Raw genomic sequence first — 23614 nt, forward strand, 5'->3', positions numbered from 1 at the left:
TTGGTACAATAGCTAGGGAATGAGATTCTCCTAACAGGAGCCTGGAGACGGAGGCAGAGGACTTGTCTGCGGCGCTTAGGTTTTACCAGGAATTGCAAGGGGACACCACAGAGGCGAAGGAGAGAGAGGGGCTCACCTTGACCAACGCCTGCGCTCGGGGCTGGCGCCAGCGAGCTCCAGCACCGCCGACAAACGGCGGCGCGCTGCCAGGCGGATGGGGCAGAGAGGTTCCCGCCGGGCAGCGGGCAGGTTTCCCTCCCTCCGACGCGGCTCCTCCCGCCTGCGCGGGGAAGGCGAGGCGCACAAACCTCGCACCCCCGCGGCGCGGGTGACCCTGACGGCACGGGCAGGGCCGCCCAGGCGGAGCCCCCGGCCCAGCCGGGCCACGCCACCCGCCGCCCTCCCGGCCCTCGCAGCCCTCCCGGCCACCGGCCCCGCCCCGCTGCCAGCGGGCTCTGAGCGCGCATGCGCGGCTGGGGCGGCGGAAGCGGAAGGCGGCGCTGCGGCGGCAGGGGTTGGGCGCGTGCGGGCGCGCGTGCTGCGAGCGGCCGCGGTGGCCCCGCGGTTGCCATGGAGAGCGGGGGAGCGGGGGGCGCGTGACCGCGGCCCCGCCCTTCTCCTCCCGGCCTCGCCCAACGGTTGGTTCCGCCTCGTGCCCCGGGAGGGGGGCGGCGGGGGAGGGGGGGGCGCCGCCGGGCGCGGGGCGCCGCGGGAGGGTCCGGCCTCCGCCCGTCTGGCCCGGGGCGGCCCCGCAGCGGCCGCCGTGGGGGGGTCCCGGTGGCCCGGCCGCCCCGGGCTCCGGTGCCTGAGCGCAGCGCTCGAGCCGGGGGCTGGACGGAGGCGCCGTTGCCGCCCGTCCCGCGGCCCTGGGCCGGGGAGCGCCGGCTGCCCCCGGGGCGCGTTTTGTCGGGGCCGTGGGCAGGCTGGCTGTAGGATGGGGGCCTCCGCATCGCCGGTCTTGGGCGTCGGCTTTGCCTGTATTAAATCCGCCCTACCAGTCTTGGGTGTCTGCTTTACCTGTGTTAACTTTAACTTCGGGAATGCTATTTTCGGTATAGAGAGTCGGGGGAAGGAAGTCCGTAGCGGACTTCATGAGTTTCTCCGTATCTATGAAATAAATACTGTTGTCATTTTCATGAAGCTCCACAGTGCTGCTTTTTTTGCTCAGTGATGCGGAGGGCATCGGCTGCTTTCGAGGTGGTGATGAACGGGGTGGGTGGCTTTTCTTGGCCGTGTGCTCCAGCGGCACAGCACTGCACGAGGAAACGCAATGCCCTCCGACCTTCCTTCGTTTCACACTTTCGTTTTCCAGCTCCAGTAATTAGAAAAGGAAATAGTACGTCTTGGTTGCCTTCGCACTGAGGATCCAAACAGGGGTGTGCTTCGGTAACATACGTTGTCTACAGATGGCTGTTTGGTCAGCAGTAGGTGCAGATAGTTTTCATGCGTTTGCGATCAATGAGGATACAGTGCATATGCATTAATATCAAGCCACGTCCCGGTCCAAGCCCGTGGGGCATCTTTCGCGAATGCGGTAGCAGTTTACAGGTATGCCTTGCAAGATCCTATCTATAAAAAAGAATTGGGTGGAAATGTCTTGCCTACCTTAACCAACCTGCCAACAGCCACCTAACAACTGGGTAGTGCCAAGGTCTCCACTGACAACCATCCATTCTATAAACATGTGCAATGCCAGGTATGTGGCGTTTTGTCATGGCGAAAGTGTGCTGCTGCTTGTATTAACTGGTTATTCAGATTCCAGTTTTGTCAAATGGAAGAGCTGCAAGATGCATAATGATAGTTCTACTCTGACACTTGATAATATCTCATAAGTGACTTTTTTGAAATGTAGTTGAAAGTAATTTAGTTGTTTGGTTCAAGTCAACTTTTTATTTTTTTGGGGTGAAGTTTATTTTTAGTTTTATAGCATAATTTTTGACAGTAATTCTTAAGATTTCAGGAAAGTCACAGATCTAACACGACAGCTGGATCCACAAATTGACAGAGGCTGTTGATTGTTATGGCCTTGCCTTGGCTGTCACAAATATTGTAGCAAGTGTATCTCTCGTGTTTCTACTCTCTTCCTTTTTCTGTCTGAATTGCTTAGAATACAGCCTTTTTAGAAAGTGGTGTTTTTCTCACCCTAGAAGTGTATTTTATAGAGCATAGTATTGTTTAGTTTGTATGTGGTCTTAAAATTGTTTTTCGCAGTGAACAATACTGTGAATTATTGATTTGTGTCATTCTGGACTTGTTTAACCATTTGTGAAAAAAGTTCTGGAAGTCAGATTTCACCAGTCTTACTTTTCTTACTGAAGTAGAATTCCAGGGCTGAAGTGAGGCAGAATGTGTAGGATCTTGGTTTCTAGTTATGTATCAATGCAACAGCCATAAAAGTGCAAGGAGCAGGCTATCACCAGAGCTGGTTGTCATGCTGCTTAGAGTGAGACATTGAGTAGTGCTTGTGTTGGGTTTATTTATGAAACAGAATTTTCTAAGTATGTTTTGGGACAGTCTTGATGCAAAACTATATACTTTTTTTGAAGTTTGCCTGTTAAAACAATCTTTATTTCATGTTAACATTTCTGGTTAGTGCAAAGCTTTCTCGTTTCTCCAAAGTGACTGTCTTCCTGCCTGACTCATTCTGTGGTCTCATTATTCAGTGGATGTCATATGAGAAGTCATATTGGAGGTAATTGTAGTGAACAAATAGTGAGTTTATGATACCATTAATTGAATTGGGCAGAAAGAAAAGGGTTAGGAAAAAATGCTGTCCAGGCATCCTGTAGTAAAAGTGGTTTTTGGAAAGGCAAGAACAATTCTTCAACATGTAGGAAAGACTCAGTCATGTTTTGGTAAATCTGAAGCTTGTTACAGCCGCAGCTACTGTTTGCTTTCAAATGCCTCGTGTTTGAGATGTTTATTTAGAAAAAATGGCTATAAATTAGGGTAAGAGGGAAGAAAACCACAAAACCTCTAACATTAGTGTTGTGTATTTTATCCTAAATGATTTTGTTGGAAAATTTTTAGGCATTGCATGTATGAATACTGAGTGTATACGGATATAAATCACTTAATTGTTTCTTTTCAACTGATTGTTGCAAATCTGCTCATAGACTTTTTTCCTCTACATATTGTAGTTATTCTTGTCAGAAATGGTGCATCCTTGTCATGGTTTAACCCCAGCACCACACAGCTGCTCACTCACTCCCCACGCCCCTGGTGGGATGGGGGAGAGAATTGGAAGGGTAAAAGTGAGAAAACTCGTGGGTTGAGATAAGAACAGTTTAATAACTGAAAGAAAATAAAGTAAAATAGTAGTAGTAATAGTAATAACAATAATAATAATAATAATAATATACAAAGCAAGTGATGCACAATGCAGTTGCTCACCACCCACCGCCCGATGCCCAGCTGGTTCCCAAACGGTTCCCTGCCTCCTGGCCAGCTCCTCCCGGCTTATATCCTGAGCATGACATCATAGGTATGGAATAGCGCTTTGGCCAGTCTGGGTCAGCTGTCCTGGCTGTGTCCCCTCCCAGCTTCTTGTGCATCTGGTAGATCATGGGAAGCTGAAAAGTCCTTGACCAGTGTAAGCACTACTTAGCAACAACTAAAACATCAGTGTGTTGTCAACATTATTCTCATCCTAAATCCAAAACACAGCTCTATACCAGCTACTAGGAAGAAAATTAACTCTATCCCAGATGAAACCAGGACAGTATCCACCCCTTATTCTATACGATCTACATCATGCTCAGGTCCTACACTTTCCAATACATTCCAATTAATCACCACTACTTTTCCAGTCTTCTGATATATACACATAGATGTCATTCCCTTAGTCTATGGGCCATCCCCCTAAAACAGCTGTTGAGTTCACTTAGTCCATGACTTTGGGTTCCATTTGTCATAATGGTCTTTCAGGGCAAGAGAGATGGTGTGTGGTGTTGGATTGTTGCATGCTGAAGCCAATTCTGGTTCCATCACCACTGCACTCTACTTGGTTTCATCGAAGTTCATTCTTCATTAATCTGGGTGATTCTTACTTTAATACTGTTGATATGGCATATACCAACCATAACAGTGATGACATACAGTATTATATAGCAATTAACATCATGTATTCAGTTCATTGGCTATTTTCACCCAAAATCATATCCCCCTGAGGTACACATCGGACTTCCCCATCCTCCTTCATCACCCACCAAGTGCAGCCAGGTCCTTGAGCAAAATGAATCCCATGAATAGGTTTGCCTTTGCCTGAGGCAGGAATAACCCAGACTGTCCTCCCCATCATATTTTTTATGTGCACTACAGGGACTTTATCCCCCTCTGCAGTACGTAGAAGTCTTGACTGGGCAGGGCCAGCTCGATTGGCAGATCCCCTAGTGTTGACTAACCAAGTGGCCTTTGCTAAATGTGTATCCCAGTGTTTGAACATCCCACCACCCATTGCTCTCAGTGTAGTCTTTAACAGTCCATTGTATCCTTCGATTTTCCGAGAGGATGGTGCATGATAGGGGATGTGCTATACCCACTCAATGCGACGCTTTTCGGCCCAGGTGTCTATGGGGTTGTTTTGGAAATGAGTCCCGTTGTCTGACTCAGTTCTTTCTGGGGTGCCATGTCGCCATAGGACTTGCTTTTCAAGACCCAGGATGGTGTTCCAGGTGGTGGCATGGGATATGTTTCCAGCCATCCGGTGGTTGCTTCCACCATTGTAAGCACATGGCACTTGCCTTGGCGGGTTTGTGGGAATGTGGTTTAATCACTCTGCCAGGCCTCCCTGGCATATTTGTATTTCAGCCATCGTCCTCCATACCGGAGAGGCTGTAACCATTTGGCTTGCTTGATGGCAGTGCATGTTTCACATTCATGGATAACCTGTGCAATAGTGTCCATGGTCAAGTCCACCCCTTGATCATGAGCCCATCTATATGTTGCATCTCTTCCTTGATGGCCTGAGGTGTCATGACCCCATCGAGCTAGAAATAATTCACCCTTATGTTGCCAGTCCAGATCCACCTGAGCTACTTCAATCTTAGCAGCCTGATCCACCTGCTGATTGTTTTGATGTTCTTCAGTGGCCTGACTCTTGGGTACATGAGCATCTACGTGACGTACTTTTACAACCAGGTTCTCTACCTGGGCAGCAATATTTTGCCACAATGCGGCAGCCCAGATGGGTTTACATCTGCTCTGCCAATTCCTCTGCTTCCATTGCTGCAACCACCCCCACAGGGCATTTGCCACCATCCGTGAGTCAGTAGAGAGATAAAGTATTGGCCATTTTTCTTGTTCAGCAATATCCGAAGCCAGCTGGATGGCCTGCACCTCTGCAAACTGTCTCGATTCACCTTCTCCTTCATCAGTTTCTGTGACTTGTCATATAGGACTCCATACAGCAGCCTTCCACCTCCAATGCTTTCCCGCAAGACAACAGGACCCATCAGTGAACAGGGCATATTGCTTCGCGTTTCCTGATAGTTTATTATACAGTGGGGCCTCTTCAGCACGCGTCACCTCCTCCTCCTCTGGAGATATTCTGAAATCTTTGCCTTCTGGCCAGTCCGTGATCACTTCCAAGATTCCTGGGCAACTGGGGCTTCCTGTTCGAGCCCATTGTGTGATCAGTGCGACCCACTTACTCCGTGTAGCATCAGTTGCATGATGTGTAGAGGGGACCCTCCCTTTGAACATCCAGCCCAGCACCAGCAGTCGGGGTGCCAGGAGGAGCTGTGCTTCAGTACCAGCCACTTCTGAAGCAGCTCGAAACCTTTCATATGCTGCCAGTATCTCTTTTTCAGTTGGAGTATAGCCAGCCTCGGATGCTCTGTATTCCCAACTCCAAAACCCTAGGGGTTGACCTCGCATCTCCCCTGGTGCTTTCTGCCAGAGGCTCCAGGTAGGGCCATTCTCCCCAGCTGCGGTGTAGAGCACATTTTTTACATCTTGCCCTGCCTGGACTGGCCCAAGGGCTACTGCACGAACTATCTCCTGTTTAATTTGTTCAAAGGCTTGTCGTTGCTCAGGGCCCCATTTGAAATCATTCTTCTTTTGGGTCACTTTGATAGAGAGGGCTTACAACCAGAATGTAATTTGGAATATGCATTCTCCAAAAACCCACAATGCCTAAGAAAGCTTGTGTTTCCTTTTCGCTAGTCGGTGGAGACATGGCTGTGATTTTGCTGATCACATCCATTGGGATCTGATTACATCCATCTTGCCATTTAATTCCTATAAAGCGGATCTCCTGTGCAGGTCCCTTGACCTTACTTTGTTTTATGGCAAAACCAGCCTCCAGAAGGATTTGGACTGTTTTCTTCCCTTTCTCAAAAACTTCTTCTGCTGTGTTGCCCCATACCATGAGGTCATCAATGTATCGCAGGTGTTCTGGAGCCCCACCCTGTTCCAGTGCAGTCTGGATCTGTCCATGGCAAATGGTGGGGCTGTGTTTCCACCCCTGGGGCATTTGATTCCAAGTGTACTGGACGCCCCTCCAAGTGAAAGCAAACTGTGGCCTGCACTCCACTGCCAAAGGGATTGAGAAAAACAGATTAGTGATATCACTTGTGGCATACTATTTAGCTGCCTTTGACTTCAGTTTGTATGGAAGTTCTAGCATGTCCGGCACAGCAGTGCTCATTGGCTGCATGACTTTGTTCAGGCCATGGTAGTCTGCTGTTAGTCTCCACTCTCAATTAGACTTTTGCACTGGCCATATGGGACCGTTAGAGGGTGAGTGAGTCTTGCTGATCACTCCTTGGCTCTCCAGTCGACGAATCAGCTTATGGATGGGAATCAGGGAGTCTCTGCTGGTGTGATATTGCCGCCGGTGCACTGCTGTGGTAGCGATCGGCACCTGTTGTTCTTTGACCCTCAGCAGCCCCCCAGCAGAAGGGTCCTTTGAGAGACCAGGCAGGGTAGACAACTGTTTAATTTCCCAAGCCAGCTATACCGAAAGCCCACTGGTACCCTTTTAGGTCCTTGAAATACCCTCTCCTGAGGCAGTCTGTGCCAAGGATGCATGGAGCCTCTGGGCCAGTCACAATGGGGTGCTTCTGCTGCTCATTCCTGGTTAAGCTCACTTCAGCTGCCAGTATGGTTAACTGTTGGGATCCCCCTGTCACTCCAGAAATACAGAAGGGTTCTGCCCCTGTCTAGCTTGATGGCATTAGGGTACACTGTGCACCGGTGTCCGCTAGAGCCTTATACTCCTGTGGGTCTGATGTGCCAGGCCATCGAATCCACACAGTCCAGTACACCCGATTGTCCCTTTCCTCCACCTGGCTGGAGGCAGGGCCCCTCTAGTCCTGGTCATCACGTTTGTTACTCACTTCTTGTAAATGCAAATCAGAAGTCCCTTTATTAAGATCGGAAACAAAATCAGCCCTTCTACTCTGTCTGGGAACTGCTGACTGGAAACTGGAGCAGCAATTTTCCTGGAAGAACTGCCTTTTGTGATTGTTTTTCCTTGTAACTCACATACCCGTGCCTCTAGGGTCGAGGTGGATTTTCCATCCTGCTTCCTCATGTCCTTTCCATAGTAGTGCAGGTAAAACCACAGGGTGGCCCATGGTGTGTATCCACTATATCCTCTCTCTTGAGCAGAGGGATGCTTACTCCTAATGGCTGAGATAGGTCCTTACAGGTGAGGAGTAGGACATACCCCCTTTCAGTTTCTGGAACTCCTGGGACAGTTTTTTGGACAGTTTTTCCACAGCCAAGATGCAGGCCCATAGGAAAGAAGAGGGACTTTCTTCATATTGCTGGAGCTGGCCAGCCAGTTCATCCACTGTCTTTCCAGGTCATTACTGCCAATGAGTTTGCATGCACTGATGGTGCACTCTGTACAAACTTCCGCCACATGGGTTGGGTGCACCTGACTTCATCTGGGTCTTCGGATAACTGCTCATTGTCCAGGTCATCATAAATCACCTCCAGCATTGCTAATTCCCTCAGATACTGGATACCTCTCTCCGTGGTGGTCCACTTGCCTGGGTGATACATAACATCTTCCTTGAAAGGATACCTTTCCTTCATGCCTGACAGGAGTCACCTCCAGAGGCTGAGGGCTTGTGCCCCTTTTCCAATCACTTTGTCAATGCCCCCTTCCCTAGAAAGGGATCCCAGCTGCTTGGCTTCCCTACCCTCCAGTTCCAGGCTACTGGCCCTGTTATCCCAGCATTGGAGCAGTCAGGTGACGATGTGCTACCTGGATGATGACTGAAATCTTTTCACGTGTCTCACAGCTCACTCAGGGATAGAGATCGGGTGGTTACCATCTCATTTATGGGTTCTGCCTCTTCCCCTTGTTCTTGTGTTGGCCCTAGTTCATCTTCATCCCTTACTAAATAAGCTGATTTTCCTGTGTATTTTTTCTTGTGTATAGGGGCAACTGATACTGGCACAGGTTGGTTCTCTGGTTTAGCTGCAGTAACTGTCATGGGGGTTGGAGTATCGGCAGTGCCTGTCACAGGGGTTGGAGTAGCTGCAGTACCTGTTGTTCTGTTGTCAGATCCAGAGACCTTCTCTTCCTCTTGAGAATTCTGAATACTGTTGAACAGGACTCGGTAGGCATGGGCCAGGCCCCAGCACATTGCAGTGAGTTGTCTCTCTGGAGTTGCCAGGGTGACAACATACTTTTTCCAAATACTTTACTAGGTTTTCAGGATTCTGCACTTCTTCAGGGGTAAAGTTCAAAAACACTGGAGGTGTCCACTGTCCTAGGTACTTGCCGATACTATCCCACACACCTTGCCACTCATAACTATCCAGCTTTGGGGCAGATATCTGGATGATATTCTTAAACTGCTTGTTAACCTTAGACAAAACCAAAACAATATTCCCAAAAACTACCAATAGAAGTATCTTAACTACCCAAGAATGTTCAAGATACTGAAAAGTTACTCTAATGAAGGAGGAAACATCATAGAAGAAGGTAGCGAAGATGCCGTTCTGTATTTGCTCCATAAAATACCTCTCAGAGGAGGAGGTATAATTGCTAATTGTCTCTGTGAGGTGGTACCCGAAGTACAGTAATGGCTTCAGTACAAACCCCAAATACCAGATTAAGCTGAAGGCCGGTGTTTTAATAACAGATCTCCCAGGCAAAACATCACTGATCACTGCAGTGCACAAAAAACTGCAAAAACCAACACCAATCTTTAACATATACAGCAAAAAAAGAGACCATGGCGCAGATCAGATAAACTCATATCGAGAACAGATGAATCAGTATTGTGACCAGCAACAGCTAACAGATATAAATTCTTTAATACACTCTGGTTGATCTGTTATTATCTCAAATCCTTCGTGCCCCACGTTGGCTGCCAGCAAGGACTGTCGTGGTTTAAACCCAGCCAGCAACTAAGCGCCACCCAGCTGCTCGCTCACTCTCCCTGTCCCTGGTGGGATAGGGGAGAGAATCAGAAGAGTAAAAGTGAGGAAACTCATGGGTTGAGCTAAGAACAGTTTAATAACTGAAAGAAAATAAAGTAAAATAGTAGTAGTAGTAGTAGTAGTAGTAGTAGTAGTAATAATACTAATAATAATAATATACAAAGCAAGTGATGCACTATGCAATTGCTCACCACCTGCCAACCAATGCCCAGCTGGTTCCTGAGCAGCAGTCCCCTGCCTCCTGGCCAGCTCCCCCCAGTTTATATACTGAACATGACATCATATGGTTTGGAATAGCGCTTTGGCCAGTCTGGGTCAGCTGTCCTGGCTGTGTCCCCTCCCAGCTTCTTGTGCACCTCCAGCCTCCTTGCTGGTGGGACAGTATGAGAAGCTGAAAAGTCCTTGACTTAGTGTAAGCACTGCTCAGCAACAACTAAAACATCAGTGCGTTACCATCATTATTCTCATCCTAAATCCAAAACACAGCACTATACCAGCTCCTAGGAAGAAAATTATCTCTATCCCAGCTGAAACCAGGACAATCCTAAAGAACAGAATTATTTGAGATCAATCATCCTTTCTTTTGACATTGTATTTGAAAGAGTAAATACAGATTTTTTTTAAAGTATGTTTAAAAAGAGAAGACTATAAGTTCACCTTGTCTGTGAGTTAAATTGGAATCTAGTACTTTCTACCTAATCATCAGAACGTGCACCTGTTAGGTTTTCTTCATTCCCCGCCCCCTTACATATATATATATATGGTACATAAACCAAGAGGGAGAGGGGAAAAAATCTCACTTTGCTGGAGAAAGTCAATATATTAACATTGTTTATGCAGTATTGCTGACAAAAGTGTAATGAAAAATATAAAACTTAATTTAGCATAATAGGCATGCAGAAAGCAAGTGTATCACAACTTAAAGTAACTGAAATACACTGGCAGTAGTGCAGTTTTATATAGACCTTTCTCTGAATACTCCCATCCTTTTAAATCTGTATTAAAATTGTGAAACAGCCTAGAACTGAAATTTGAGGAACGCTAGTTAGAATCAGCATGTCAGTTCAGACATGACAGGCAAAGGATCTGCATATCTCTGTGAACAGCTTGAGAGGAAGCTCTACTCAGTAAGGTGAGGTATGAAGGACAGAATAGGAGGTAATCTACTCTATGCTGCCTTTCAAACCAATGATGATGATTGTTTGAGTGTCAAACTCTTTTCTGTCTCTTTCAGTAAAGATACAGAAGACGACAATGAAAAATCCCCCTTTCTTGGGAATGGGGCCTTTTTTTGCATAGCCTGGAATTAATTGTGGAATTTGCCATCAAAGGTATGGGTTCAAGGGGGTGTTGTGTTTGGTTTTGGTTTGGTTTGTTTTTTTAATTGTAAAAGTGAATAATGTCATGCAGGCAAAAGTTGGTCATTGAGTTATAAAAATCTGGGTTGTATTTCTATTATAGGCATTCTTACTGTTTCCCCCAGAATCTTTCTCACTGCTTATTGCTCACACATTATACTTAGTAGGTCACTCGGAAACAAGTATTTCAGTACTTATATCTCTCTGTTTTGTTTGTTGAGCTGTTATTTCCCCTTCTGAGGAAGCGCTGTGAAGTCATGGAATCTCTGCTGCTCTGGTAAGATGGAAAACAGATGGTTTCCTCAGTGGTCAGCAGTGTTTCTAGCTGCCTCTGGTTTTTTTGGCCTCTGTGTCTTTGTCAGTCTGCATGATTTCCCATTTGTAAATCCATGCTGACTACTCCCCATCACCTTCTTGTCCTTCATGTGTTTGGAAGCAGTGTCCAGGATTATTTGCTCCACCTTCCCAGGGATCAGGGTGAGGCTAACAGACCTGTAGTTGCCTGGATCCTCCTTCTTGCCCTTGAAAACAGGCTTGACACTGGCTTTGTTGAGTCCTCTGGAACCTCACCCATCAGCTTAAAACTTTCAGCCATAATTGGGAGGGGCTTCACAATGGCAGGGCCAGCTCTCAGCACTCATGGTGGCATCTCATCGGGTCCTATGGATGTGTTATGTCCAGTTTGTTTCAAGGTTTCTTAATCTGATCCTCCCTCACTCGGAGTAAGTCTTTCTTGCTCCAGACTTTCCCACTGGTCTCAGGGGCCTGGGATTCCAGAAAGCAGGTCTTACCTGTAAAAAGCAAGGTGAAGAAGGTGCTTTGACCTTTTTGTATCCTTTCACCAGGTACCCTACCCCATTCAGCAGCAGGCCGACATTTCCCATAGCCTTCCTTATGCTGCTTGTGTACCTGTACAAGACTTTGATTCTGACCTTCATATCCCCCACCAGATTCAACTCCAGGTGGACTTTGGCTTTCCTAACCCCATCCCAGTACACCGAAGTGGTGTTTCTGTATCAAGTGTTTGCACACACTTGATGTGGTTCCACTTCAGCTCTGTTTTGTTGTTTATAAGATCTCTTTTGTCCACATCACCCTGCATCCTTTGCTTGCAAACCCTGACCACCACTTCCTCGCTCGGTCGCAGGTCACCACCTCCCTCTCTCATTGTTTCTAGTCTAAGGCTTCCCGTAGCAAATTGACCAGCCTGTTGGCAAAAATGGTTTTACCCCGCATAGTGTCAGGTGGATCCTGTCCCCCCACCCCCACAGTTCTTGATCCTCAAAGTCCTATGGGTGTAAAAGCTGAGTCCCGGCTTTTAACACAAGGTGCACAACCAGTTGTCGGTCTGTGGGATCGGTCTGCTCCTCCTCAAGTCCTTCCCCTTCACCAGCAGGATGAAGGAGATGCCACCTGGTCCCCAGGCCCTGGCCCTCATACTCCAAGCCATGTAGTCATGCTTTATATGCTTCTGGTCTCCCCTGGCCGTATCCGTGGTGCCCATGTGGAAGAGCAGCTGAGGGTAAAAGCCTGAGGGCCAGACCACTACCAGCCTCAGTCATATCCTATCCATGGTATCCAGGACCCAAGGCCCTGGCAAGCAGCAAACCTTGCCAGGTGATAGGTGGGGCTGGCAGAGATGCCTCTGTCCCTGCAGCAGGGAGTTTCCCACCACTGTTCCTTGCCCTGTCCTGCCTGCACTGCCACAGGACTCGTGCGCAGCCAGGTCGGAGGCTTCATTGGACACAGCTGTCTGTCCTTGCCTGCTGCCAGGGCTCAGAACCTGCTCTGTAGATCAGAGCTGTAAGCAGAGCAGGAATCTCCTGGTGCTGAAGCTCGCAAGCTCCCAGGCTTCACCAGACTTGGTATCTCCATGCCCAGCTTGACAAGCTGAGGCTCTGCCTGCTCCTCCTCAGTGCAGTGGGGGTTCCTGTATCTGCAGGATCTCGGAGGGGATCTGGTCCATTTCCTTTTCAGCATCCCTGATGTTGTACAGTTTGCTCACATCCTCCCACAGCTTCTCTGCTTGGTGAGACAGATCCTCCATCAGTGCACGCTTAGAAGGATATAAAATGTTTTTTAGTTCTAAACCTGCTGGTTGCCAAAGCTAACTTACAAGAGGCACATTAAGAACTGGCAGAGTCAGGAGTATAATACTACGTCATTTATATGTCTAGACACTGTATATATGTGTGTAGTATATTAATACCATGTATGCAACAGACTACAGTGCATGCATGCTACACATAGTAAAATTAAAAAATAATAGTAAATATAGGCCTAAATAGTTTTTATGATTATCGTGAACTTAAAAACAGTTTTAGGGGCACAGTAGCTGTATTCAGTATGCAACATGGGTTTATAAAACAAGTGTTAGAAAATTTGGTGCATTCTTAGGATTAAAATAAGCACTTAATACTCTGCTATACTTGAATGGGAACACTAGCACTAGAAGACAGCAAACAAAGGGTTATGATAAATAGTGCATAGGAGAAGTGTGGAAAATTGTCAGATAGTGTATTTGGGTCTGATTTTGATTAGAGATCTAGAAAAGAAGAAAACAAGACATTAAGGAAACTTGTGGATAATATTAAACAGAGATATTGTGAATGCAAGTGAGGGTAGACAAACATGAAACAAGCAAAACCCCTGGAAACAGAGATGTCTGACTGCTAAACAAGATGAAATTCCAGTGCAACAAGTAGAAGCTGAAAGGAATGGAAGGAAATACATGTGAAATGGACAAGTTCCCTGAAGCCCAGAAATCAGGGAACCTAATGGGTAGGAGAGTAGTTTGGGGTTCATGTGTGTGTTGAAATATTAAAATATGTATATGAAGGCAGCCTGACAAAAAAAGTAACAGTAGTAATCTTTCCCTTGAAGGTTCTGCTGAATAGTGCTTATGACTTAGTGCTGCATTTTTATGAAGATTAGTTTATGAAACTCTGAAGTTCATACTGTAGGACTTGGTGGGGTTTCTTCAGTCTAAAACAAAAAAGAACCCAGCACAGTAAACTATCAGAATGGAAACCTTGATGTTGTAAGTGTGATTAATGGTGAGAACACTTACCACTGTATGATACCTCTTATTGATGTACATGAAAGGTGTTATGGTAGTGTGGTTTCTTCCTCTATTGGTTTTCTATAAATGCCATGAAGGAGGATTTTTAAGCAGGGAAAGAAGACAAATTCCTAGGGAAGCTTATGACTATTTTAGCATACAAGCTTTTAAAAAACAACCTTGAAATATAGTTGGGAGACTATGATAGGTAGGTGGGATGAATTCTTGTATAACATAAATCATTCCTTATATTTCTTGTTTGCTTTGCAACCTTTTTATTTTGATGGGAGACTTCTTTTCTGTAATGTTTATATCCTTTGCTGCTGCCAGCTGGCTGACAATTGCTTGCTTTACCTAGTACTTAATAGTTTTCCCAGGTACTTGTTTTACTTGCATCTTGATGATAAATGTTACTTTTTAGCAAGATATAACTAGATAATGAAATAATAAAATATTTCTCTTCCTGGTACTTGAAGAATGTATGTGAAATCTCTGTAAGGTTTCATTTGATTCCTTAAATCAATAGCTGACAGAGGGGTTTTTTTTCCCTATTTGAATGTATGTGGAACCCTGGAGATTGCACGATACTAGTTAATTGGCTCTTTTTTCTTTTTTAATTTATCTCTCTAGGATAATCTTTTCTTCCTGGGTCGTGACAGATTATTACCTGCTTGTGTTCAATGGGACGACGAATTCACTTTGTGGTTGACCCACAGGGTTGGTGCTGCATGGGCCTGATTATCTTTGTCTGGCTGTACAATACAATCTTCATTCCAAAAGTCATCCTTTTTCCTCACTATGAAGAGGGACATATTTCAATTGTGGCAATTTTGTGTAAGTCAATTTAACTTAGCCCTTTTTTTCTACTAGCAAAACCAGTATATTTGGGCAGTAGTTAACAGACATGAGAAAGGTCAGAAAATAAAGAATAAGGTGAAGGATAAAGATAAAGGATAAGAGTACTGGGACGCATCCTACATTTTTGTGTTCTGAAAAGTTGAGACACTTCATCCATTTCAAAGGTGTCATGGTAAGACTTGTTTGTGTGGGAACTGGGGAAAAGTGTTAATGCGGCTTTCAGATCCTGTAGCTAGAACTTGTTGAGAGAATTTCAGGCCCACAACTCTTAGTGCTTGTCAGAATTTGGGGTGGTAGTACTGATGGTTGACAAACTGAGTTTTGTTAGTTTTGTCATACATCCCTGGATGGGTCAGCTAATGTGAGTTACGCTAATTGGTTTTGCTGGGGAAAAGGCTTGAATTATACCTGGAAGCAACTTTAAAGTGAAGATGGACTATTGGGAATGTCCTTTCATGTAGAGGCTTTGAGGTGTAGAATGATTGGTGCTTATTTGATAAGACAGTGGAGGAACTTCTTAAATATAGTAGTAAGGTCATAGTGGCATCCTGCTGGTGCTATCAAAACAGTGTTCATTGCTACCTTTTCCTCTCTCTTTTTAGGACTGGGGAGTACTTAATATTGTAGACTGTATAGGACCAAAAATGTATCTGGAATTGAATGAGAAGCCTGAGTAATTTCCAACTCAGTGCTGAAGCATCTGTATTTTTGATGCAGTGTGTAGTAGATATTTTTTACACCTGAAAAAGACTAACAAATGCTTATTTATTTTTTCAGGTTATTACTTCTGCTCATTGTTTTGTATAGCTTCATTACTAAGAGCCTCAGTGGCTGATCCAGGAAAGTTACCTGAAAACCCAAAGATACCAATTACAGGTACATTAAGTTGTTTCTATATAATTGAATAACAGTTATTTTAATGTCCTCAAAAAAATTAGGAATCAATTTGATTTTGTGAGATTTGATGGAAACCATGAGCTGTCTGTGCTGAAGCCTATATTGTTAATGAAATTAAAATCGGTATGTCACTGTTTTTAACTTGTACATTTCTAGGACTTTCCCTTGTGTAGACTCAAAACTTCCTTTTCAAAACTTGTATTCCATCAGAAGTTTAGTTATGTAGGAACTTCTGTAGGACATATTTCCATGGGAAGAATTTTTTTTGCATTCTAGGCTTTCAAACATATTACATATACTTCTAATGTGATAATATTTAATAAAAAATGTTTAGAGATGGTTAGTCAGTATAATTCTACAGCTTTTTTCTAAGTAAATTTGTAAGATTTGAAAGTGGTGGTAGAAGGTACTCTTACACTGGATTTTACCTGTGCATTTTTTACACATTTCTTTTCAGTGACTTATGTTTGTATGGGCTGTAACCAAACAAATATGATGCTAATTATGTTGTGTTGCTATAGAGTGGCAACTTAACATGTGAGAATTCCCTTCTGTCCTTGTGAATTTATCCCACAATTCCTGTAGGGTATCTAATGCTCCAGAAATTGGAGGAAATCTGAAATCTTAGTAATTCTCCACAGAGAAAGTCAATATTTTTATGAACTGTTTGATGCTATTGAGGTGCTTGTCTAATGCATAGAGCTTTTACATAGCAGTTTAGAATGGAGCAGGGATATTAAGCAGCATGAGATTTGTCACATTAACAGAAAATACTTTTTGAATGTAGAAAATGTATCAAATTCAGTGAGGGGTGAATATTTCAGTCTTGTCTTGCAACATGGTGGATGCCAGGAGTAACATTTTGCTCTCTCTTCCTGATATTAGTGAGAATCTAAGATGACGTGTTTGGAAACATGATCTGTTCAGCCTCAGCACTGCTATTACGGTGTGCACGAGCTAGGCAGCAGATAGTAGGAAGGGATGTATCTCCTTGGCATTCAGATGTGAAACACTGATCGCAGAAAATCTCATGTCAGTGTTCTTTCTGCTGCTGGTAACTGAGCCTTTGATCCACTAAAATGAAAGGTGGCTCAGACTTGGGTTCTAGAGTGAGTGTTCTTGCTGCAGGAAGAACAACATGGATTGTGCAACCTGAGCTGAAGCATGAAGACACTCAGTACACTTACAGACAATTACATTTATGAATGAATGGTTGTTTACCTGCAAAATACCAGGACCAGTATAAATTCCCTTTGTGCACAAATGCTTCCTTCTCTTTTAAGGGATCCCTTTGAATAGCTCTCCAACCTCTTCATGCTCCATTCATTTCTTACATCAATGATACTTTATAGATACTTCTGAAGATGGAACACTTAGGCTTGACTGTGACATTGGTGTTACGATTTGGTGTGTGCTATATGAGGGGTTTTGTACTGTCTAAAGTAGCACTTCAATTCTCTGGTATTCTCTAGGTTGACAGGAAGATATAGTTTTGCATGGTATAAATTGTATTCAAAAATGAGATTGGGGGCTTTCTGAACTCTGCCGGAGCCACCTTATTAGGGAGTGACACCTTTGTGATGCTGGATTTATGGGAACAGATTGTAAATCAGTTTCCATCTGGCATTATTACTAGTTTAATGATCTCAGATATTGAGCTTCTTTACTTCCAGTGTCCAAATGTTATTTTGCAGCAAGAAAGACAAGCAGGTGGCTCAGCAGTGCTAAATTTAACTTTATTTTGTTTACTTAGGGGCAGTGCTTTACCGTATAAAATTTCAGAACGCCCTACTGTAAAAACTAAGCTTATTTTTTTCCCCTGGGATTTAAGAAATATCTCCGCATCAAAAAAGTTCTATTTAGGTAGAAACAACCAGTCAAGGTATTTAAGATTCTCAGTCATGCACCTATTTTCCTTAAAGTCAGAAAATATATGCTTTTATGAATGGAAGTATTATTTGTTTGGAAACAGACAGTGTTGATATGATTTGTTTCCCATGTGAAAATGAACTTACTGAATATATAATTTGAATTCTCATTTTCAAAGGCTTCCTCTAATTTGGGTGGTGCAATTTGAGATAAATCATACCTAAGCTGAGCAATAGTAGCTCCTGGTAGTTTCAGCTACTCAGTATCTCTGGAGATCAGCTTAAAGAATCTCACACTGGGCATCCAAAACCAGTGTATATTTTTAAATACAAGCCTATCCTCTGTCTGTTCTTTGGTTGCCTTATGTGTAAAATTGCATATTGTGAGATGCATGTCTTAAAATGCTTTGAGATGGAAGGTGCTCTTGAAGTGTTCATTGTGTATTTTATTTTAGTTAGCTAGCTCTGACAAGTTTGAGTAGCAGTATTTCCTCAGGAGGTTTTGGAGTGGCAGGGAGATTCATGGTTCTGTCTAGCAGATAGGTTTTTTAACAGTAGACATGTAAGAAAATAATTGAATTACAGTCTTCCTTGTTTGAGTGACAGCTATTGTGCTGTAATAATTACTCCCCAGAAACATATACAAGGAGAGACGATTTTGGAGAAGAAAACTGGCACATAGTGCCAGTAATATCTTCCAGTTTAATTAAGGTGACAGTGGGAAAAGAAGTTTTTTATATGCTGCTTACCCTTCTCAGATCATAGTAAGAATTTTTTTCTCTTTGAATCACTAGCATTTAGATTTATCATGAGTGTGCTGTACTGAGTTTAGATCTCTCTAAGGTGTCTTTACATTTTCACCTAGAACGAGAATATTGGGAGTTATGTAACAAATGCAATATGATGAGACCAAAGCGTTCACACCACTGCAGTCGTTGTGGACATTGCGTGAGGAGGATGGATCACCACTGTCCATGGTAAGACCAGGACATTTGTTCTAACAATCTACTGTTGTTTTAGTGAAGTCTTGACTATTGCTCATTTGTCATATTTCTTTCCCAGTAGTGCTTAATCATGTAGGCATTTAGAGCAGGGAAAGAACACCTTTGAGATGTTCTTACGCCTACAAGTAAAACTGACAGTAAGAACTGTTGCAGTGTAACATTTTGTCATTGTCAATTTGTTATATGCCATATAGTTTTGGAAAATTCACATATTTTGTTTAAAGAATTTGAATTTTTACTCCTAAAACTGATCTCAACATAGTTAATTTGTACATTGCAGATTTATTTCATTTGTTGCAATTTAGTTTCTGATGCTGGAAAAAAGTATTTTTTGTAGGAAATTAAACAATATTTATGTTTCTTGGATTGAAATAAAAGATTACAATTTCAACATAAAAGGGGATGCTCTTCATAATAATAAAAATAGATCATGGTTTCAGATAGTTTTTGGTTTTTAGTTTACCAAATAGCTGTGCTGAGTAGAAAATGTTATTGACCTATACCATGCCCCACTTGTCATAGTGTCTCTGATTTTGTAATGAAATTGCTTATTTTGCTGTTTTCTAAGTAGTTTCAGTTGAAATGAACTAATCTGGCTAAAATTATCTATTTAAACTGATTGTTTGTGGCTTAAAACGAAAATAAAGATTTCTGTCAGTAGTTCTGAGGTACCATTTCCAGCAAGACAGCAATGATGAGCTGCAGAGGACAGAATTGACATCAGGATCCTCCTGTGTTGATTTAGCCATTTTTCAAACTACCCTTTTTGTCAATTGCTACTTCACAAAATAATGCCAGTATAACTATTTGTCATTATATATGTATGTCATCAGTATGACTTTTGTCATTATGGCTTAGCTTGGTACTGATGTCTGTGCCAGTGCTTGTATGAAATTGCACCCCAACCACATTTTTTTGTACCAATGTAACTCCTGTGAAGCAGACTAGACTTAGTTTTCAAAGGTTTTGAATCTCGTACTTAGAATTTCTAGAATCCTTGTCATTCCTTTACTCCTTTATGTTGGAGTATGCAAAAGGAGTTTCTGAATAGAGAAGCCCGTTCTGTCTTCTGTATCTTAAGCACCTTCCTAAGTCATGCTTATTTATCACTGGAGTACCTTGTGATCACATTAATTTCAAACCATTCATTTGCATTTCCAGTTTGTGGACTCTACATAGTTCACAACCAGTGAAGTGTGTTGAGTAATGGAAGATAATAGGTATTACTGTGAAATTTTGCAGACTTTTAAAAAATAATTTTGTTACTTGAGTATTACTTAAAATTGTAGGAGTATCTTTGCTATATGAAGATACAGAGAAATATGTCTCGTGTTCTAAGTAGTGATCTCAGTAATGCAATCTACACTTTAAGTGGCAGTGTAGGGAAACCAGTCTTTACAGTAACTGCCATCTCTAACAGACAGACCAACACTTTGATTAAGAATGGAGTGATTAGTCATGATGTTTGCTCCATAAATAACGATAACTTCTGTTATTCAAAATATAACTGCAGTGTTAAAGTCTTTATATTTCTGTCTTTATGTATACACTTTGTTTCTCTGCAGGATTAATAATTGTGTTGGTGAAGACAATCATTGGCTGTTTTTACAGCTGTGTTTCTACACTCAGATCCTTAGTTCCTATACACTGATACTTGATTTCTGCCATTACTACTACTTTTTGCCTCTGAAAAAAGAAAACTGGGTAAGAATCTGTTTTCTGTACAAAGAGAATAAATAGCTAGTACTGCAATGTAATTTATTTCGATATCTAGATACTACATGTTTCTTCTGAATTGTTGACAGTGAAGAGAGTTCATCTAGATGTATGTTATCAAGTGAGCAAACTGATTTATGGTAAGTAACAAAATATCATTCTAAAAGGGTATATGATTTCTATGTGTTAAAAACACAACATTAGTTTTGTCAGATATCTAGGAAAGGACAGAACCAGTTAGATTCCTTTAGAAGTCATTAGTGAATACTGGGAAGAAGCAAGGTAACTACTTTAGGTGTATTCAAATTTCTTTTTACTTTCCCCAAAGTAAATTTATGCAGAGTATATATCTATCCTAAGTCTCTATTTAAAAGTGCTGATATTGCCAGAAAAATAAGAAAAAAACATATGATCATTCTGAAAGGCGAAAAATGTGCATTGGTTTTGAAGCAGTATTTTGTGTTGCTTTGAAAAGGTCATGTGCGTTAAGGGAGAATTAAGTTCCATTTGTTTTACTTGGACTCTGTGTCATTGTCCTATTTCAACATCTTGTCATCAGCAAAATGCAGTTGAACACACGAACAGAGAAAATGGACTTATGGATTGGAATACAGTGAAAAATTATGGAATTTCTTCCGGTATGGAATTGAAGTTCTAAAGTCTCTGTGTCTGGTGCTCATTTATGTCTGTTGTCTGTAATGTTCAGAATATTCAAGATGTTTACTTGAAAGTTGCTGAATGCTTGAAAGTGCTAGAACAGCAAAGCTGATACTCTTTATTTTGAAGAAAATGTTACGAGATCTTGATCGTAAAGAAACATAAAAACTTCCACCCAATATCTGAAATAGACTTTGTATTTGTACTGGACTATAACAAATACAAACTCACTAAAGAGAAAAACCTAGAAAACAAGATAAAAACATATTCAAAATTAGGTAACATTCCAGATGTCCTACGTGAAGAGACTAAGACCATCGCAGAAATTGCTAGTGTACTCTGAATTTTGGTGAGATTTTTTTCCCAAGTATTGAAGTGCTGCAGATTTTTTTTTATTCCATGTTGATGTGACACCTTCGCATACTCTTTGCTGGTGACATCACACCCATCTTTCAAGGTCCATTTTCCGTTTTGTTGAACAACTTAAGTTTGTTGTATTATTTTGTATCCTAAATGGTATAAAATAAGAATAGTAAGCCTCCTGAAAAATTCCACTTCCGGAAAAGAATGGGGCATAGGCTTCCAGGCTTCTTATTTGCTCCCATATGAGTCTGCAGTGGATGTGATGTTCCCAAGAGAGCCTATGTGAAGATGATGTGTCAAAGGAGAGCTAAAAATGTAGGAAGACTGTACTCCTTGGATCATCCGGAACTGATAAAAGTGTTATATTCAAGTTGATAGATACCAGCTTTTTATTCTATGGAATGTACCAAAGTTGAGGATTTTTGCAAATCTCTCTTAAAATAACTTCTAAAGGAATTTCATTTTTTAATTTTTTCATCTATATGAGTATTTCCATTTAAGGGGTTTAAGGCACTCTAGAAATATGGAGAAGAGAAGAATTTGGTGTCTGCTTGGAGCATCTTTCCATAGACACTGCCCTGTAAACTGAGACAGACCTGTAAAACATGTCTCTTAAAATGGAGTACTCACATTTTTCACTTTGTTTCCAGTTTGTTGCAGATGGGCTTTTCATATTCACCTTGTTTGACAGGCATTGTGAGATTTGAGGGAGCTATTTTGATTTGTTGTAGCTGGATTCAAATTAAAAAGGATATGAAATTGCAGTTTTTCTGTATTAGTGAAGAAATTTGTCATCTAAGTAATATTTCTTACGAGTATGTTACATTTTGGGTTTTTGGAAAGTTAATGTTTTTGAAAGGTAACTAAATGTAAATGCCTTTGCTTCTAGTTCCAGTAGCTTTGTAAACTTCTCTTTAATTTATAAACTAAGTTAACGCACTACATTTCTGGACAGAGTGATACGCTTTCTGTGTTCTGAAGGCTTCCTGTGCACAGGGTTTGCAGGTTTCAAGCGCAAAGGCTTCTCAATGATAGTGATCTGAATACTGTATTGGGTATTGCAGTGCTTCTAGGAGGAGCGCTACTTTCCAAAGATAAAATCTTCGTATGAAATCGGCAGTGCTTCTCTCATAGTGTAATTTCATGGTAGAATATTTCCTTTTTATTGTGAGAGTCCCCTGAATGCTCTAACTTACTTTAAGTAATTACACTGTGTTTAGATAACGAACGCAAGTTCTATTTGTTAGCCTTGCTTTTTAAAAGCAGAATGAAAGGGAACCAAATTATTTGTTTGGAGATGGTCTGTGCAAGAGAGGAAATGGGAAATCATGTTTACTTCAGACAGCTTACAACCTCTGAAGAAGTAATAATAAATAGTCTTTTGGAGGGAGGCCTGCTTTTAATACCTACCCTTTAGAAGATGTGATGGGTTATGAGGCAGAATACATATGCAATAATTACTTTAACCCAGTTGAATGTAGTTGCCTGAAGAGTGGATCAGGTTCCCATGTTTGACTGCCTAAATTTTTACACAGAGTCATGGAAAAAACAGAGTACTTTATGTTTTGTTTTGTTTTGTTTTGTTTTGTTTTAGCAGTGGTTTTTTTGGCTTTATCAATTTGCATATGTGGACACTTCAGATGACACTCTTCCTTTTGAAAAACTGGATCTGTGTTATAGTGTATAACATTCTATGTCCCAGAGATAATTATGTTTACACTGTATAGAAAAACTGAGTAGACACAGCAGGTCTGGTTTGTTCAGACCTTTCTTAAGTCTAGTGTTACACTGAATAGTATTTAGCTTTCTCAATTTTTCAGCAGCTGGATTGAGGGGCACACACTGAAGTACAGAAAATTAAGAATAATTTGTTTGGGTGTCTATAGTCAATATATCTGCCTGGAAGGTGACATCAGAGCCCCATTAAGCTGATTTTTTGAAGTGTTGCTAAGGATATGATGCCATATAACTTCGTGCCACAGAATAATTTGTCAGAATTATGTAATTTTGACATCAAGTGAATGGGACCAGTGAGAAGATTTGCTTACTATTAGTTAGGCTTTTAGGCAAACATCCTGCAAGATTATTTTAGTAGTTGTATATCAGTTAAAGCTGAAGTACCATAGCATTCCAGAGACTGCAGTACCTTCTACCTTTCATGGGAGCGCTGTTCTTTGTTGAAATTTTGGCTGTAACCAAGAGCCAAGAGCTTACATTTTCTGAATTGACAGGGCCTAGTGTTTAGCATAGATTCAAAAAACTGGGTAATTTTTTCTAAAGAGCCATCTGGGATTAGCTTACTTCCTGCTCATTAAAAATACTTGTGAATTTTTTGGCGGTGTGCCTTCATCTTAATTTTTATTCTTTGGGTATAAAATAGTGCGTAACACAGAAGCTGTAGAATTAAAATTGCTTTTAATGCTGTTG

At 42.2% G+C, this 23614-nt stretch overlaps 1 protein-coding gene across 5 annotated transcripts in view; it reads left to right on the top strand.

Annotated features, from left to right (window-relative positions):
- The first annotated feature begins 499 nt into the window (after positions 1–499).
- ZDHHC21 (zDHHC palmitoyltransferase 21) overlaps positions 500–23614 on the top strand; it is a 51922-nt gene continuing 28807 nt past the window's right edge. For 2 of the 5 annotated variants that reach the window (XM_087742485.1, XM_087742490.1), the window contains exons 1-6: positions 500–638; positions 10640–10736; positions 14455–14658; positions 15460–15558; positions 18313–18424; positions 20017–20155. In XM_087742485.1, the coding sequence (XP_087598611.1) occupies positions 14505–14658; positions 15460–15558; positions 18313–18424; positions 20017–20155 (504 nt within the window). In that variant the 5' untranslated portion in view covers positions 500–638; positions 10640–10736; positions 14455–14504. Of the gene's footprint in view, positions 639–1588; positions 1697–10639; positions 10737–10984; positions 11041–14454; positions 14659–15459; positions 15559–18312; positions 18425–20016; positions 20156–23614 lie in introns of those variants that run through there. The other 3 variants (XM_087742486.1, XM_087742487.1, XM_087742488.1) reach the window with 3 other exon arrangements.

Source organism: Nipponia nippon, unplaced genomic scaffold (genome assembly GCF_047370975.1).
Source record: "Nipponia nippon isolate SJK-2023a ecotype South Korea unplaced genomic scaffold, ASM4737097v1 scaffold_8, whole genome shotgun sequence".
Taxonomy (NCBI): domain Eukaryota; kingdom Metazoa; phylum Chordata; class Aves; order Pelecaniformes; family Threskiornithidae; genus Nipponia; species Nipponia nippon.